The 17,755-nt window shown below is 38.9% G+C and overlaps 1 protein-coding gene across 1 annotated transcript in view; it reads right to left on the bottom strand.

Annotated features, from left to right (window-relative positions):
* The window catches only part of LOC123755448 (A disintegrin and metalloproteinase with thrombospondin motifs 3), a 42,582-nt gene that overhangs the window by 3,521 nt on the left and 21,306 nt on the right, over positions 1-17,755 (bottom strand). The window contains exons 3-14 of the mRNA XM_069327722.1: positions 10,639-10,791; positions 10,372-10,485; positions 9,586-9,718; positions 8,473-8,651; positions 7,781-7,962; positions 6,305-6,426; positions 4,713-4,845; positions 3,552-3,704; positions 3,159-3,247; positions 1,478-1,599; positions 1,075-1,194; positions 39-273 (exon numbers count right to left, since the gene is read on the bottom strand). Of these exons, the coding sequence (XP_069183823.1) occupies positions 39-273; positions 1,075-1,194; positions 1,478-1,599; positions 3,159-3,247; positions 3,552-3,704; positions 4,713-4,845; positions 6,305-6,426; positions 7,781-7,962; positions 8,473-8,651; positions 9,586-9,718; positions 10,372-10,485; positions 10,639-10,791 (1,735 nt within the window). The remainder of the gene's footprint in view (positions 1-38; positions 274-1,074; positions 1,195-1,477; positions 1,600-3,158; positions 3,248-3,551; positions 3,705-4,712; positions 4,846-6,304; positions 6,427-7,780; positions 7,963-8,472; positions 8,652-9,585; positions 9,719-10,371; positions 10,486-10,638; positions 10,792-17,755) is intronic.

Raw genomic sequence — 17,755 nt, 5'->3', positions numbered from 1 at the left:
GAGGCAAAGAATCACTTATGTAAATCCAGCCTACCCACCTCATCCCAGCCAATGGGTGTCCAGTGTGCAGGACAATGGTGCCTGAGACACTCCCTCTGTGCTTCAGGCATGGGGTCAGCACTACACCTTAGTGGATCCACTATTCCTGCTGTCCAGTTAGCAGTGTCTGCCTCAGGGAGGGTCACACAGGACACCATTCGTTCCTGCACCCCATGGGGCCCACAAGTAGTTGAGCAGTGTTCCCAAGGGCCAGTCTTCCACCTGGCCTCACACCTAAGAATACATATTATAGTAAGCTTGCAAAAAGTGTTAAATTACATTTTTTTCCTCTTCTCTCAACAACAGATATAATGACATAAGACTGTTCAACAAATTTTACAATGTGAACTACCCATATGGCAATATAATGAAGCTTTGTTATCCAGCATTACATTCGAATATTGTAGAGTACTGTATTTAGATTTTAAGTTATTCTTCATTTAAGCCATATTCTATAAAACACTTTTCATACTTTTTTTTTGCTGTTCTGTTCGACATTGTTCTTAACACTGAAGTCGAACTGGTCATTGTGTTCTAGCTATAAAATTATAAAATTTTAAATTAGCAATGATTTTTTCTGCATCAATGACAGATGCCCTTCCACACACAGTCACATATTACAGTATTGATTAATTTTTTCTAATCTCCTTTTTACATTACTACACTGAGGTATCATCTTTGTTCATAAATTAATACTCCATGCAAGTTTCTCGTCTATACAAGAATAACTCGATATATGCTCAACTAGACATTCACTTTAGAGACTCAAGGGTGTGTATTAACATACCTTAGAGAATGTTATATCAATAATTACAGTATATAATTTTATTTTCCTACTTTACAAAAGCTACTCTTTGTATCCACACTCGTGTAAACATACAGTATCATTCTTATTAAACATATTCTTACACAAGAAAATTTTAGATTTCAGCAAATAACTAACAATCTAGATAACTTGCTTCACATTGCCTCTGGGGACTTTATTGAACTGTATCGTACAGATAAGCATTTTAAAGCATTTTAACAGCAACTTACCCAAAGGTGTTGCATGTAGTAGTGTTCAGTGATGGGCGTGGCAAATGTTTACATTTATTGTGGAACACCTGGGTGTCCGTGCGGCGATCTCGACATACTAAAGTTTGATGTTGCTCACCGCTATTAATCATTCAAAGAAAAAACATAATATTAAAGCCATTTATATTTACACTTTATACAAATTGTGTTTTACGTAAGTCGTACTTATAATATAAACAAATGGTAAAAGTCATAATAAAGAGCCATATTTTGTAGTACAGTAATGTAATGGCTTCTGAAATTATGTAATACATGATAAAAATAAAATTATAGCAATATTCAGAGTCAAGAATAATTTGACTAAATTTATAATGACACCTGAAAAATACACTGCATAATTAACATGAAAACAAATGGAACTTACCCTCCACAGGTGACCGAGCAGGCAGTGAATGGGCCAACTTCCCACTGGTAGTGTTCCTGCTGAAGTTGTGTTTGGAAGGTGGTTGTAATATGTACAGATTCTTGTGCTTGTGTGCCATGAATCTAGAAAGATAAATATTTCAGTATAAAGAAATATGTATGTTAACAAATGAATACTATTATGGTCCCATACAGTTTTAAAAACTGTCAGCAAGAGTAGATTTAGGGTAGTCAAAAGCCAGTTTTTCATCTCAAGTAGTCATGAAATGCATTATTTATCTTATATCTTGGTGGATGTGATATGCTGCTGAAAAAGATGTTCTTGTATATAAATTAGACTTTAGCTTGCAGAGATTCCAAAAGCATGCCAACAATCCTCACATTCATCAGTTTGATCAAAAATAAAATCTCCAGGTTTATGGAGAACAGTAAACTTTCCTACCACCCATACAGGGATCGAGAACGTTCTTACATCTCTCCGACTCAATTACATATCCAATATATATTGATGTCCCCTTGTCCTACCTCTTTTTAATTTAAATTAAATGTGAGAGTCAGTTAGGGATTATCACACCATGTCTGACCCCACTGCACAAGGCTCACATTTGCTGCCTCAGGTGGCTAGTAAACAAATGCCATCTTAAGGGAAAAAAAATCGTGGGCCCTCCTGCTGGGTGTGAGGGCCATGGTATTGAAAGGATGACTACAAGCAGCGTATGCTTCACCAGTTCATAACACCGCCATGAAGCTAGTGTCCACAGCATCCCTTAATAATATGACAAAATACTGTAATTACAATAGTAGTGTCATAGAAAATCCTGACTGATAAACACCATGCACAAAGATCAGATATCAGTGAACATAATGCTGGTTATGATGTTCACAATGCAAAGAATCAGGAATCTGATAATAGCAGTGTTGAGGCTAGAATTAGCAATATTCATAGTATATCATGAGGCATTTTGCCGAGTCAGGTGGCGTCGTCTGCCAGTAGTGTGGCTTTATGTTGTGCTTGAATTTCATGCAGCCTTGGAACATGGGCTAAGGTAAAAGGATCAAGCCTCAAGGCATCCACTGAAGCAGAATTGTGGCATGAAGGTAGCGGCAGAGTCGCCACTGGACACAGCACATGATGCATCACCGGCCAAACCAACCAAGCATCAATGACCAAAAAAAACCCTCCAGAAGCCATCTGGAGGGGTCAGATTTCTTCGCCAGAAGAGGAGCTGGCTCCAAAACGCCCACCAGGGTCAAAAGAACAATAACACCTCCAGAGGAGAGCATGAAGTTCCCCAACCCAAGCAAGAGAAACCAAAAATCAAAGATTTACAGGAACTATCATAGACCAAGGGGGATTTTGTAAGCCAAGAGGAAGAAAAATGCAAGAACATGTTCCAAAGACCAAGAAGGGGTCAGGTGATACATGAGCAGGCCAGTGAGATGCATGACAGTGTGACTGAACATCGTAAAGATGAAACATGAACTAGGCCACAGGCAAAACCATGTCACAGGTAAGAGGCCAACCAGACACATCTATGCAGCTATTTAAAAGTGCATCAAGGTCTGTATGACAAAATAGTTAACAAATCAAATGGGAAAGAATTTGCTTATGGTGATTAGAGGAGTATAACTTAAATATATGGTTAAAATATATATAAATATGGTTAAAAGTAATGTCTTACCATGATGGAGACAGGCTTAAGGAGAGGACCTCTTGCTTGTAGCATCTCACGTTCACTCTGACTGCTGTACACAAACTTGGCTCCTTCACCTGTGCAATACCACTCAATTTATCAAAAGTGCTTTCCGAAGGCCTTACAGTATCCGTTTACAGTTCCTAACTTTCAATTCTATATGCCATAAAATTTAGCTAAATAAATATATCCATTTATATAGAAAATACACAAAATATGCACTGTACACCAGGGATATGATATAAAATGGAACAAGTAATTACTCTAAATACTATATACACATTAACAAGGAAACACCAATGTATGGCATCATTTAGAACAAAATAGTATCATTACACATCCCTATTTATAATAAAGCATTGAGTATCTGCAGGATCTTACTGATAAAGGTTTTAGAAGGTTCTTGACTTCTGCCTCCATTAAGGAAGAAGGATGAAGAGTTATCTGCAAGAGCTAGGAAATTCATGGTTGGGGTTTCCTCGCTGATCATGATTCTGTATGCACCCGCAGGCAGAATGGCCACCAGGCTGTAGTCTGTTAACACAAAATGTAAACAAAATATGATGTTTTTTTACCAAATTCTTAAAACACAATGTATATTTGGGTCACATATCTATGGGTCATTCAATAATGTCAGAAAATTTCTACAAGTTACTACATACAGTACTGTACTTCTACACTGAGGTGGTACATGTAGTCGAGCCTCAGTTTGCATGGCCTGCTGATTTAGATCGGACCAAATATAAACTTAAGTCATTAAACTACTCGCCTCATTGTGTAATTAAATGTAAAAAAAAGGCAAAAATTAAAAGAACTCTGTCACTAATATGCAAAGAATGTCCAAGATTTTAACCAGGGATGACATTCTAACTATTCCAAGTTTGCTTACTTGGAAACAATAACACGATGATAGCGTAACATTAGCACGTAGAGTCTGCAAATTCTACGTAGTTACCTCATAACCGCTGTAACCTTAAGTGCACTAATATCATGAGCTTGCCTCATAAACTATAGGGCCCGAGCCATTCTCTGTTATAAACTAGTTCAACAATGCTGTAACTTGCTAATTTAAATGTTGCAAATCAGCTCCTGACCCCATTATATGCCTCTAATCTTTCTAACCCTCTTAACAGAATTAGTATGGGTCGTATAATAGGCTACACTATCTCTTGAGCAAGAAAGATGAGAAGATACCCTTGAAAGATGAGAAGATACCCTTACAAATGTTCATGTATACAGTATTGTACATTCATATTACAATAAACTGCCAACACCTAAAACCAGAAAAATACCCCCACACAAAAATGTAATATACAGTACATAAAATTTATATACAGTACTAGTAATTAAAAATATAAACTAGGTCGTTCCTGTCCTCGGATTCATTCAAACACCCTCATTAGTGTTATCAACTTTCATTCATTTAACACGGTTATTACATTCTTCCAAATACTAGTATAGTATTACAATTTACTTAGTTTTTCACTCCCTATCTTTCCATGACTTTTACAGCACCTGTACAAAGGTGAGTACAGTACTAACCTGTTGGAGGAACCTTGTTGTAATCAAATTTATGGTGAAGACAAGTAGCACCGTCTCCACCACACACTCCACACTCGTCCTCTTGTGCCCGTGACCCCACAACCTTGTCGCATCCCAATGCCACACATTTGCCCTAGTGTCGGGGTTAATAAAGTATACTTTAAAAATAAGCAAATTTAACTTCTGTTAAAACTGTTATCTGTTGATGAAGTAGTCATCATCATTGCATTTCAGTTATTCAGTTTAAGCAAGTGGTTTAATGAGTGGTTTGCCAAGATTTGAATAAGTCGCAAGTGAGAACAGGAAAGTCAAATGAAGACAAAACATAGTTGTTTCTGTGTGCAAAGTTTTGTTTCCATACGACTACAGTATTTTATTGTCATCTAACACACACATTATGTAAATACTATACCACTTTTCCTTACCACATCACATCCCATCAGTGTCCCATTGTTGCTCCTCCAACTGCTAATTTCCAAATTGTGTCTAATTCTCTGTCAACTCCAGGACTGTGTCCTTGTACAGTCCCCAGAGTATACCAACTTATACAAAAAGTGGTGAATCCAAATCAGTCCCAAGGCTATGCACTTACACACAACTTTCAGAAGTTTGCAACTGTTAAAGCCTTTTTTCTCGGCAATAACTTGTACCGAGATGAAGCCAGAGACTTCTGGGGGTTTAACTTCATGCATATATGTAACTCTTCACTGCCACTCCACCTGATGCCACTGCTCCAGCTGCTATATTTGAGGGCCCTCTCTTCTAAATGAAAAACCTCTTCCTGATCACTCCCTTGGTTATCCATAGTCCCATTCTTATTAATAAGCCTCTCATGTACCAAAAGTTCTTTCATCAGAAATAATGTGATGAAGCACAGTGAGGTAGATCATTTTCTGAATTAGTACCCAATGCTGGTTGAGTGAGCAACCCAATGGTCAGAGCACTGTAGGGTGATCTCAGGTTTGCCAACAGGTGCTTGTAAAGGCTTCAGTATGCTTTTTTTTTTTTTTTAACTTTCTGCAGTTTACTCTAACTTGCTGATCTTAAGAGTTTCTTAGTACCAGTGTTGATAAACTTGAAAGAACATTTAAGAAAGCTTGCCTTAAGAAGCAACCAAGTGAGCCTAATATAGTCACTTTTCATATCTAAGCCCACTTTTTTACTGTGTAGTAACAAACATGCTCCCAGTCAGCTTTTATTTACAACCATGCTCAACTGTCGGCTCAGGATGCAAGTTTAAATTATCTAGGAAGTAACTTTATGTGGTAAAACACTTACATCAGTGTGGTAAATAAATTGTTGAAAGTGAAGTGAATATATTGTAGTGGAATGTGATGGTTAAAGGGTTAACAGTCTACCACCATAATGTAACATATATACTGTATATATAATGTAACATCATAGTTTTTAAACAAAAAATATTTTCTGTATCAAATTATCTCACTCCAAAACAAATTTGTTATTCTTTTCATTTACTGTACATTAATTCATTAACATTCCTATGCTAAATATACCTAAAACATTCACTGTTAACTACTCATTCTTAAGCTTCCCCTTTCCCTCTCATTCATTCCTTCTAAAGACTTCCTTACCTGCACACAAATATCATTTGGCTGGTCATATGAGCACCGTGTTCCGTCCACTACATACTCTCGGCCCATGTAGACTTCGTTAGTAGAGTGACTATAGCAAGATATACGGCACTTTTTTTTCCCTGAAAAACAATCAAGACTTAAAATGATGCTCGCATCTTAGTTTAACAAGTGTAAAATATAGAAAATAGTGAAATAATTGTGGAATGTTCACACTCAATCATCAAGTCACTTCATTACACTTCGAAGTAAGGGCGAAGAGGTAGAATAGCTTATTGACAGAGCCCGGGTGCATAGGGGAATTGTGTAAAACCCTGGTTTGTGTCTTGGAGAGACTGCAGGATCCGTGTGAGGTCAGTTGAACTCTCGGTTGCAATTCTTTTAACCATGTCGTGGCACAGTCGATTAAGGCGCGTCTGGGATCCTCTCGGACGTAGGTTTGAACCCTCATCACAGCCCTTGTGGATTTGTTCATTTGATGCATCATGCTATTGTCATTTCTGTGTGTTATTTCTGCATGTTTTGCTCACTGAGAGAATGGGAGAGATGAGAGAGAGAGGGGGGAAAGAGAGGGGAGAGGGAGAGAGAGGGAGGGAGAGGGAGGGAGGGATGGAGGAAAATGGGAGAGGGGAGTGGAAAATGAGAGAATGGGAGGGAGAGAGACCTGGGCACTGCTTGGTACCTCCATCTAGTATATAAATACAGTATATAAAATAAAGTACAAACTATGAAGAAACAAAAAGTTATATTGAATCTAGAAACAAAACCATAGTCAACCTCACAACCTGGTTATGTGTCCAACTTGAGTCCATCATCATTACATTATTTTGTGAACTATACGTACGTACGTTTGTACAGTTTATTTTATGCGAACTTACCCGAGGGACATTTAACACTATTATGTTAGTGGCCCTCAGGTAAATACTTTGGAAAACTGTATAGCCATGTGCAGGCCATGTAAATACCCATGTAAAATAGGATGGCTTGGGATCCCAATTTTTTCCATTTTACCTTACATTTGATTTATGTAAATTTAATAAGTTGCACAAGGTTCTTCTAAGAATTTGTAAAAGCATAAACCATTGAAATAATGCTCATGTTCTGAGATTTTAAATAACCCAAAGGTTCATGACCATCAGAATTCTCCAACCTCTTTCGAGTCTGTTTCTTCATTCACCCTTCACTAAAGTATCTTAAGCCACCTGCCTGAAGATAATTCCAGGCTTTTGTCTAAAATTAACTTAAGATAATGAATCCTAGCCAGGTAAGCCTTGTATATCAAACTGGGAGGCCTGTCGGAGACCGTTGATCCCCAGAAGCTACACAAGGTAGCCACAATGAAGGTGTATCATGGTGATAATGCTCATTTCAATAAAAAAATTAACTTTCAAAAAAACAAAAACTATTTTCACTGAATTTTCTGCACTATAAAATGATTAGTTGTTGGAATACAAACAGTAAATTCTACACACTCACGCCTCTTGGCCTCGTATGGTAGCCAGGAGAGAGCTGCTCTACGTGGGTCTAGTGTGACGATGCGTGTGAGGTAGGAACACTGCTGAGCCCTGAAATCCTGGTGAGGTAGCGAGCAAGCCTCCAGACCACATGTCTTCCACTCCTCCCTCTTGCCTCGGCACCGTCGTCCACCCCACGCTGGACTGTAAGTGGGTGAATAACATTAATACAGCATTGTACTGCAGTGTATGAACATTGGGAGGTAGCAAAACTTGTGTATGTTTAGTGACTACCAATATTGTAAAGAAAAATACAATTTTGCATCAAATACAGTACTTCTGTACTAAAAACAAATATATTTTTACTTTATTTTTTGTCTGAAAGAGTTAAAAATCATACAATGCTGTGAGCAGCTCCAGAGTGAATTATAAAGATTACAGATTTCATTGATTATATACAATAAAGTTGTTTAACAAAACATGGAAAAGATTAGATTTAAAAAGTAAAATAAAGGAATGTTCATTATAAAATAATTACTATAGAAAATAAATCAGTACAAATGAAAGATATATATTTCTTATTGTAAATAATTTGAACAAAAACTATAACAAAAAATGTAAAATGTACCCTCAGAAACATTTGTTAATCAAGAACATGCATTGTTTACAAAATATACTACTGAATGCACTTCCCAAACAAGAACATCTACTAACGGAGGGTTGTCACAGTCTCTGGTCCTGAAGGCTACCCCAGTGCCGCAGGTCCTGGAACACGGCCCCCACTGGTTCCATGCGCCCCAGCCACCATCCTGTGGGTTGTGCTTCACCGGAGACTCGCCTTCTGTGTCCTCAGTCTCCTGGCTCATCGCCACACAGAACCCATGCCGACACCACTGCCAACACCAACAACTTTGCTCTTGAAAACAGACAAGAAAGTAACTGCAAGCAACAACTTGCTAAACTAATTGCCCTCTCTCTAATATATACATATGCAATCACCATATATGTATGTGTATGTATATATGTACATGTATATATAGCATTAATAATTGTGTAGTGTCAAAAGATTGTTATTTGCTTCGCTAAACGAACTAGAAGGTTCAGTTCCTGAAACGATTATGTGCCTCTGTAACCCTTTACACGACCACCCACGGGATGGGTATGGGGTGCACAATAAATATATATGTATATATATATATATATATATATATATATATATATATATATATATATATATATATATATATATATATATATATATATATATCTCAACAGCTGGTTAATATATATACTGTATATGACAGTGTCAGACCACGAAGGAAGAATTGAAACAGGAATTTCCTGAAGTACTTTCGTATTTAATAATACATCTTCAGAAGGGTCATATTTTATTTTGAATTATTAAATACGAAAGTACTTAGGGAAAGTCCTGTTTCAATTCTTCCTTCGTGGTCTGACACTGTCACATTTTTCATCACGTGAGTCCAAGGTAATGACCTAACTAACCAATCTAAACATTATAACTCACCTTTGGTCATGTTCTTGTCCACAGTGACTAATTACCTAGTGGTACATACCTTAGTGTGACTCTGATTACCTTCCATAACCCTCATGTACTCTCGAGCTGTTCCTCTGTCCATTATGACTTGCCTTTGGTGTCGAGACCCGGAACAATTCGGCTTGTATTACTGTATTCTCATTCTTAACAATAACAACAACAAATCTTGTAAACCAGTGCATGTGTCATATATGACCATCTGTGATACTTCTCTGACCTTTCTTTGGTCAAATATGATCTCTCTTGTGACCTCATGTGGTGTTGCTTACTTTCTGCTCTCCGCAGCTGGTTCCCTCAAGGGGAGGTCCCTTCTTGGTCTTGCAGTGGTGGGGCATGGAGGTGTTGCTGCACCACAGGTGGGTACATGGGTCCGTCAGCCCAAAGCTGCTGCATAGCCCGTACCTGCAATGGTTATTCCATGATACACAGACCCTACTTGAAATGGTTTTACCATGGAACAAACTTCCTACCTGCCTATACCATGACACACACATCTTCTCGCCCGAGATATATATACCAGGATATATTGACTTGGAGTTGTAAATACTGTACAGTATCTATGGTATGGTTTCCTTGTACAGTATAAGCATCAAAGATAATAGTAAAAATATAATTATGAGAAGGATTAAGACAGAGGAGGACAGATTTGAGGCTTCATGAAGACCTGGACAAGCTGAAGGAATGGTCGAACAAATGGTTGTTAGAGTTTAACCCAAACAAATGTAATGTAATGAAGACAGGTGTAGGGAGCAGGAGACCAGATACACGGTATCATTTGGCATATGCCGCCGAGAGAGAGTAGTAGAATAGTAGACAAATGGAATGGATTAGAAAGTGATGTGGTAGAGGCTGACTCCACACACAGTTTCAAGTGTAGATATGATAAGAGCCCAGTAGGTCCAGGAACCTGTACATCAGTTGAGAGGCGGGAACAAAGAGCCAAAGCTCAACCCCCGCAAGCATAACTAGGTAAATACACACGTAGAGGAAAACAGCTCGGGGAGTCAGTACATTAGACAACCGAGGGTCAGATATGCGGAGTCCAAGACACTCACCCGTCACCAAACTCCAGCCTGCACTGGTCGTGGAGGGAGTACTGGTACTTGATGGTGGAGAGCACCCTCGTGGCATTCTTCCACTGTGGCTTGTTCATCAGGCAGCTCCAACCTCTGGGGAGCAAACCCAAGTATTAATAACCTGCTTACATCAACAACCCGTGAATGTTTAAATGTTCAAGACTAATCATGCAATTTCATAGTTACTAAAACGTTTCGTACACAAATGCTTATAATCATCCGATGAAGAGGAGGACGAGAACTCACGGGGCTCTGGCGTGGTACTCTCTCTTGGAACACTTGGACCAGTGGAACCTGCTGAAGGTGGCGGCGACGAGGGGCGCCATCACCGACCCCTGGAAGCCCTCGTCCTCGCAGTCGTTGACGGCCACGTTGTCTCCATCGTGGCTCAGACCCAACCTGCTCACACACACAACACTACATTAGGATACACTCACTGCTTGAACCTTGGTCTCTGTATGGTTCAATATCATACAGTGATAACACCAGACTACAGCCTTGATTACTGGTCCACTGTACCCCACACCACACAGTATCACTGTACCCCACACCACACAGTATCACTGTACCCCACACCACACAGTATCACTGTACCCCACACCACACAGTATCACTGTACCCCACACCACATAGTATAACTGTACCCACCACATAGTATCTCTGTACCCCACACCACACAGTATCACTGTACCCCACACCACACAGTATCACTGTACCCCACACCACACAGTATCACTGTACCCCACACCACACAGTATCACTGTACCCCACACCACACAGTATCACTGTACCCCACACCACCATAGTATCACTGTACCCCACACCACATAGTATCACTGTACCCCACACCACACAGTATCACTGTACCCCACACCACATAGTATCACTGTACCCCACACCACATAGTATCACTGTACCCCACACCACATAGTATCACTGTACCCCACACCACACAGTATCACTGTACCCCACACCACACAGTATCACTGTACCCCACACCACATAGTATCACTGTACCCCACACCACACAGTATCACTGTACCCACACCACATAGTATCACTGTACCCCACACCACCATAGTATCACTGTACCCACACCAATTACTGCCAATTACTGAAAACGGCGATGGGTCATATTTTGCCCAAACCCCCCTGCAGTTTTCAAAATATCTGAAATGTCGGAAATTTGACTCCTGAGCGTGATTTTTGAGCCGAATTCTGACTCTCTGCACCTATTTTCAGTTTCAAATTACGACTTTTTATACCGAAAATATGTCAATTACTGAAAACGGCGATGGGTCCTATTTTGCCCAAACCCCCCTGCAGTTTTCAAAATATTTGAAATGTCGGAAATTTGACTCCTGAGCGTGATTTTTGAGCCGAATTCTGACTCTCTGTACCTATTTTCAGTTTCAAATTACGACTTTTTATACCGAAAATATGCCAATTACTGAAAACGGCGATGGGTCCTATTTTGCCCAAACCCCCCTGCAGTTTTCAAAATATTTGAAATGTCGGAAATTTGACTCCTGAGCGTGATTTTTGAGCCGAATTCTGACTCTCTGTACCTATTTTCAGTTTCAAATTACGACTTTTTATACCGAAAATATGCCAATTACTGAAAACGGCGATGAGTCATATTTTGCCCAAACCCCCCTGCAGTTTTCAAAATATTTGAAATGTCGGAAATTTGACTCCTGAGCGTGATTTTTGAGCCGAATTCTGACTCTTTATACCTATTTTCAGTTTCAAATTACGACTTTTTATACCGAAAATATGCCAATTACTGAAAACGGCGATAGGTCATATTTTGCCCAAACCCCCCTGCAGTTTTCAAAATATCTGAAATGTCGGAAATTTGACTCCTGAGCGTGATTTTTGAGCCGAATTCTGACTCTCTTACACCTATTTTCAGTTTCAAATTACGACTTTTTATACCGAAAATATGTCAATTACTGAAAACGGCGATGGGTCCTATTTTGCCCAAACCCCCCTGCAGTTTTCAAAATATTTGAAATGTCGGAAATTTGACTCCTGAGCGTGATTTTTGAGCCGAATTCTGACTCTCTGTACCTATTTTCAGTTTCAAATTACGACTTTTTATACCGAAAATATGCCAATTACTGAAAACGGCGATGGGTCCTATTTTGCCCAAACCCCCCTGCAGTTTTCAAAATATTTGAAATGTCGGAAATTTGACTCCTGAGCGTGATTTTTGAGCCGAATTCTGACTCTCTGTACCTATTTTCAGTTTCAAATTACGACTTTTTATACCGAAAATATGCCAATTACTGAAAACGGCGATGAGTCATATTTTGCCCAAACCCCCCTGCAGTTTTCAAAATATTTGAAATGTCGGAAATTTGACTCCTGAGCGTGATTTTTGAGCCGAATTCTGACTCTTTACACCTATTTTCAGTTTCAAATTACGACTTTTTATACCGAAAATATGCCAATTACTGAAAACGGCGATAGGTCATATTTTGCCCAAACCCCCCTGCAGTTTTCAAAATATCTGAAATGTCGGAAATTTGACTCCTGAGCGTGATTTTTGAGCCGAATTCTGACTCTCTACACCTATTTTCAGTTTCAAATTACGACTTTTTATACCGAAAATATGCCAATTACTGAAAACGGCGATAGGTCCTATTTTGCCCAAACCCCCCTGCAGTTTTCAAAATATCTGAAATGTCGGAAATTTGACTTCTGAGCGTGATTTTTGAGCCGAATTCTGACTCTCTGCACCTATTTTCAGTTTCAAATTACGACTTTTTATACCGAAAATATGCCAATTACTGAAAACGGCGATGAGTCATATTTTGCCCAAACCCCCCTGCAGTTTTCAAAATATTTGAAATGTCGGAAATTTGACTCCTGAGCGTGATTTTTGAGCCGAATTCTGACTCTTTACACCTATTTTCAGTTTCAAATTACGACTTTTTATACCGAAAATATGCCAATTACTGAAAACGGCGATAGGTCCTATTTTGCCCAAACCCCCCTGCAGTTTTCAAAATATCTGAAATGTCGGAAATTTGACTCCTGAGCGTGATTTTTGAGCCGAATTCTGACTCTCTACACCTATTTTCAGTTTCAAATTACGACTTTTTATACCGAAAATATGCCAATTACTGAAAACGGCGATAGGTCCTATTTTGCCCAAACCCCCCTGCAGTTTTCAAAATATCTGAAATGTCGGAAATTTGACTTCTGAGCGTGATTTTTGAGCCGAATTCTGACTCTCTGCACCTATTTTCAGTTTCAAATTACGACTTTTTATACCGAAAATATGCCAATTACTGAAAACGGCGATGAGTCCTATTTTGCCCAAACCCCCCTGCAGTTTTCAAAATATTTGAAATGTCGGAAATTTGACTCCTGAGCGTGATTTTTGAGCCGAATTCTGACTCTCTGTACCTATTTTCAGTTTCAAATTACGACTTTTTATACCGAAAATATGCCAATTACTGAAAACGGCGATAGGTCATATTTTGCCCAAACCCCCCTGCAGTTTTCAAAATATCTGAAATGTCGGAAATTTGACTCCTGAGCGTGATTTTGGAGCCGAATTCTGACTCTACACCTATTTTCAGTTTCAAATTACGACTTTTTATACCGAAAATATGCCAATTACTGAAAACGGCGATAGGTCCTATTTTGCCCAAACCCCCCTGCAGTTTTCGAAATATCTGAAATGTCGGAAATTTGACTCCTGAGCGTGATTTTTGAGCCGAATTCTGACTTTCTACACCTATTTTCAGTTTCAAATTACGACTTTTTATACCGAAAATATGCCAATTACTGAAAACGGCGATAGGTCCTATTTTGCCCAAACCCCCCTGCAGTTTTCAAAATATCTGAAATGTCGGAAATTTGACTTCTGAGCGTGATTTTTGAGCCGAATTCTGACTCTCTGCACCTATTTTCAGTTTCAAATTACGACTTTTTATACCGAAAATATGCCAATTACTGAAAACGGCGATGAGTCATATTTTGCCCAAACCCCCCTGCAGTTTTCAAAATATTTGAAATGTCGGAAATTTGACTCCTGAGCGTGATTTTTGAGCCGAATTCTGACTCTTTACACCTATTTTCAGTTTCAAATTACGACTTTTTATACCGAAAATATGCCAATTACTGAAAACGGCGATAGGTCATATTTTGCCCAAACCCCCCTGCAGTTTTCAAAATATCTGAAATGTCGGAAATTTGACTCCTGAGCGTGATTTTTGAGCCGAATTCTGACTCTCTACACCTATTTTCAGTTTCAAATTACGACTTTTTATACCGAAAATATGCCAATTACTGAAAACGGCGATAGGTCCTATTTTGCCCAAACCCCCCTGCAGTTTTCAAAATATCTGAAATGTCGGAAATTTGACTTCTGAGCGTGATTTTTGAGCCGAATTCTGACTCTGCACCTATTTTCAGTTTCAAATTACGACTTTTTATACCGAAAATATACCAATTACTGAAAACGGCGATGGGTCATATTTTGCCCAAACCCCCCTGCAGTTTTCGAAATATCTGAAATGTCGGAAATTTGACTTCTGAGCGTGATTTTTGAGCCGAATTCTGACTCTCTGTTCCTATTTTCAGTTTCAAATTACGACTTTTTATACCGAAAATATGCCAATTACTGAAAACGGCGATGGGTCATATTTTGCCCAAACCCCCCTGCAGTTTTCGAAATATCTGAAATGTCGGAAATTTGACTCCTGAGCGTGATTTTTGAGCCGAATTCTGACTCTCTGCACCTATTTTCAGTTTCAAATTACGACTTTTTATACCGAAAATATGTCAATTACTGAAAACGGCGATGGGTCCTATTTTGCCCAAACCCCCCTGCAGTTTTCAAAATATTTGAAATGTCGGAAATTTGACTCCTGAGCGTGATTTTTGAGCCGAATTCTGACTCTGTACCTATTTTCAGTTTCAAATTACGACTTTTTATACCGAAAATATGCCAATTACTGAAAACGGCGATGGGTCCTATTTTGCCCAAACCCCCCTGCAGTTTTCAAAATATTTGAAATGTCGGAAATTTGACTCCTGAGCGTGATTTTTGAGCCGAATTCTGACTCTCTGTACCTATTTTCAGTTTCAAATTACGACTTTTTATACCGAAAATATGCCAATTACTGAAAACGGCGATGAGTCATATTTTGCCCAAACCCCCCTGCAGTTTTCAAAATATTTGAAATGTCGGAAATTTGACTCCTGAGCGTGATTTTTGAGCCGAATTCTGACTCTTTACACCTATTTTCAGTTTCAAATTACGACTTTTTATACCGAAAATATGCCAATTACTGAAAACGGCGATAGGTCCTATTTTGCCCAAACCCCCCTGCAGTTTTCAAAATATCTGAAATGTCGGAAATTTGACTCCTGAGCGTGATTTTTGAGCCGAATTCTGACTCTCTACACCTATTTTCAGTTTCAAATTACGACTTTTTATACCGAAAATATGCCAATTACTGAAAACGGCGATAGGTCCTATTTTGCCCAAACCCCCCTGCAGTTTTCAAAATATCTGAAATGTCGGAAATTTGACTTCTGAGCGTGATTTTTGAGCCGAATTCTGACTCTCTGCACCTATTTTCAGTTTCAAATTACGACTTTTTATACCGAAAATATGCCAATTACTGAAAACGGCGATGAGTCCTATTTTGCCCAAACCCCCCTGCAGTTTTCAAAATATTTGAAATGTCGGAAATTTGACTCCTGAGCGTGATTTTTGAGCCGAATTCTGACTCTCTGTACCTATTTTCAGTTTCAAATTACGACTTTTTATACCGAAAATATGCCAATTACTGAAAACGGCGATAGGTCATATTTTGCCCAAACCCCCCTGCAGTTTTCAAAATATCTGAAATGTCGGAAATTTGACTCCTGAGCGTGATTTTGGAGCCGAATTCTGACTCTACACCTATTTTCAGTTTCAAATTACGACTTTTTATACCGAAAATATGCCAATTACTGAAAACGGCGATAGGTCCTATTTTGCCCAAACCCCCCTGCAGTTTTCGAAATATCTGAAATGTCGGAAATTTGACTCCTGAGCGTGATTTTTGAGCCGAATTCTGACTTTCTACACCTATTTTCAGTTTCAAATTACGACTTTTTATACCGAAAATATGCCAATTACTGAAAACGGCGATAGGTCCTATTTTGCCCAAACCCCCCTGCAGTTTTCAAAATATCTGAAATGTCGGAAATTTGACTTCTGAGCGTGATTTTTGAGCCGAATTCTGACTCTCTGCACCTATTTTCAGTTTCAAATTACGACTTTTTATACCGAAAATATGCCAATTACTGAAAACGGCGATGAGTCATATTTTGCCCAAACCCCCCTGCAGTTTTCAAAATATTTGAAATGTCGGAAATTTGACTCCTGAGCGTGATTTTTGAGCCGAATTCTGACTCTTTACACCTATTTTCAGTTTCAAATTACGACTTTTTATACCGAAAATATGCCAATTACTGAAAACGGCGATAGGTCATATTTTGCCCAAACCCCCCTGCAGTTTTCAAAATATCTGAAATGTCGGAAATTTGACTCCTGAGCGTGATTTTTGAGCCGAATTCTGACTCTCTACACCTATTTTCAGTTTCAAATTACGACTTTTTATACCGAAAATATGCCAATTACTGAAAACGGCGATAGGTCCTATTTTGCCCAAACCCCCCTGCAGTTTTCAAAATATCTGAAATGTCGGAAATTTGACTTCTGAGCGTGATTTTTGAGCCGAATTCTGACTCTGCACCTATTTTCAGTTTCAAATTACGACTTTTTATACCGAAAATATACCAATTACTGAAAACGGCGATGGGTCATATTTTGCCCAAACCCCCCTGCAGTTTTCGAAATATCTGAAATGTCGGAAATTTGACTTCTGAGCGTGATTTTTGAGCCGAATTCTGACTCTCTGTTCCTATTTTCAGTTTCAAATTACGACTTTTTATACCGAAAATATGCCAATTACTGAAAACGGCGATGGGTCATATTTTGCCCAAACCCCCCTGCAGTTTTCGAAATATCTGAAATGTCGGAAATTTGACTCCTGAGCGTGATTTTTGAGCCGAATTCTGACTCTCTGCACCTATTTTCAGTTTCAAATTACGACTTTTTATACCGAAAATATGTCAATTACTGAAAACGGCGATGGGTCCTATTTTGCCTAAACCCCCCTGCAGTTTTCAAAATATTTGAAATGTCGGAAATTTGACTCCTGAGCGTGATTTTTGAGCCGAATTCTGACTCTGTACCTATTTTCAGTTTCAAATTACGACTTTTTATACCGAAAATATGCCAATTACTGAAAACGGCGATGGGTCCTATTTTGCCCAAACCCCCCTGCAG

Source organism: Procambarus clarkii, chromosome 20 (genome assembly GCF_040958095.1).
Source record: "Procambarus clarkii isolate CNS0578487 chromosome 20, FALCON_Pclarkii_2.0, whole genome shotgun sequence".
In the NCBI taxonomy this organism is placed as follows: domain Eukaryota; kingdom Metazoa; phylum Arthropoda; class Malacostraca; order Decapoda; family Cambaridae; genus Procambarus; species Procambarus clarkii.
The sequence above is the reverse complement of the archived record's forward strand: the minus strand, read 5'-3'. Positions and strand labels throughout refer to the sequence as shown.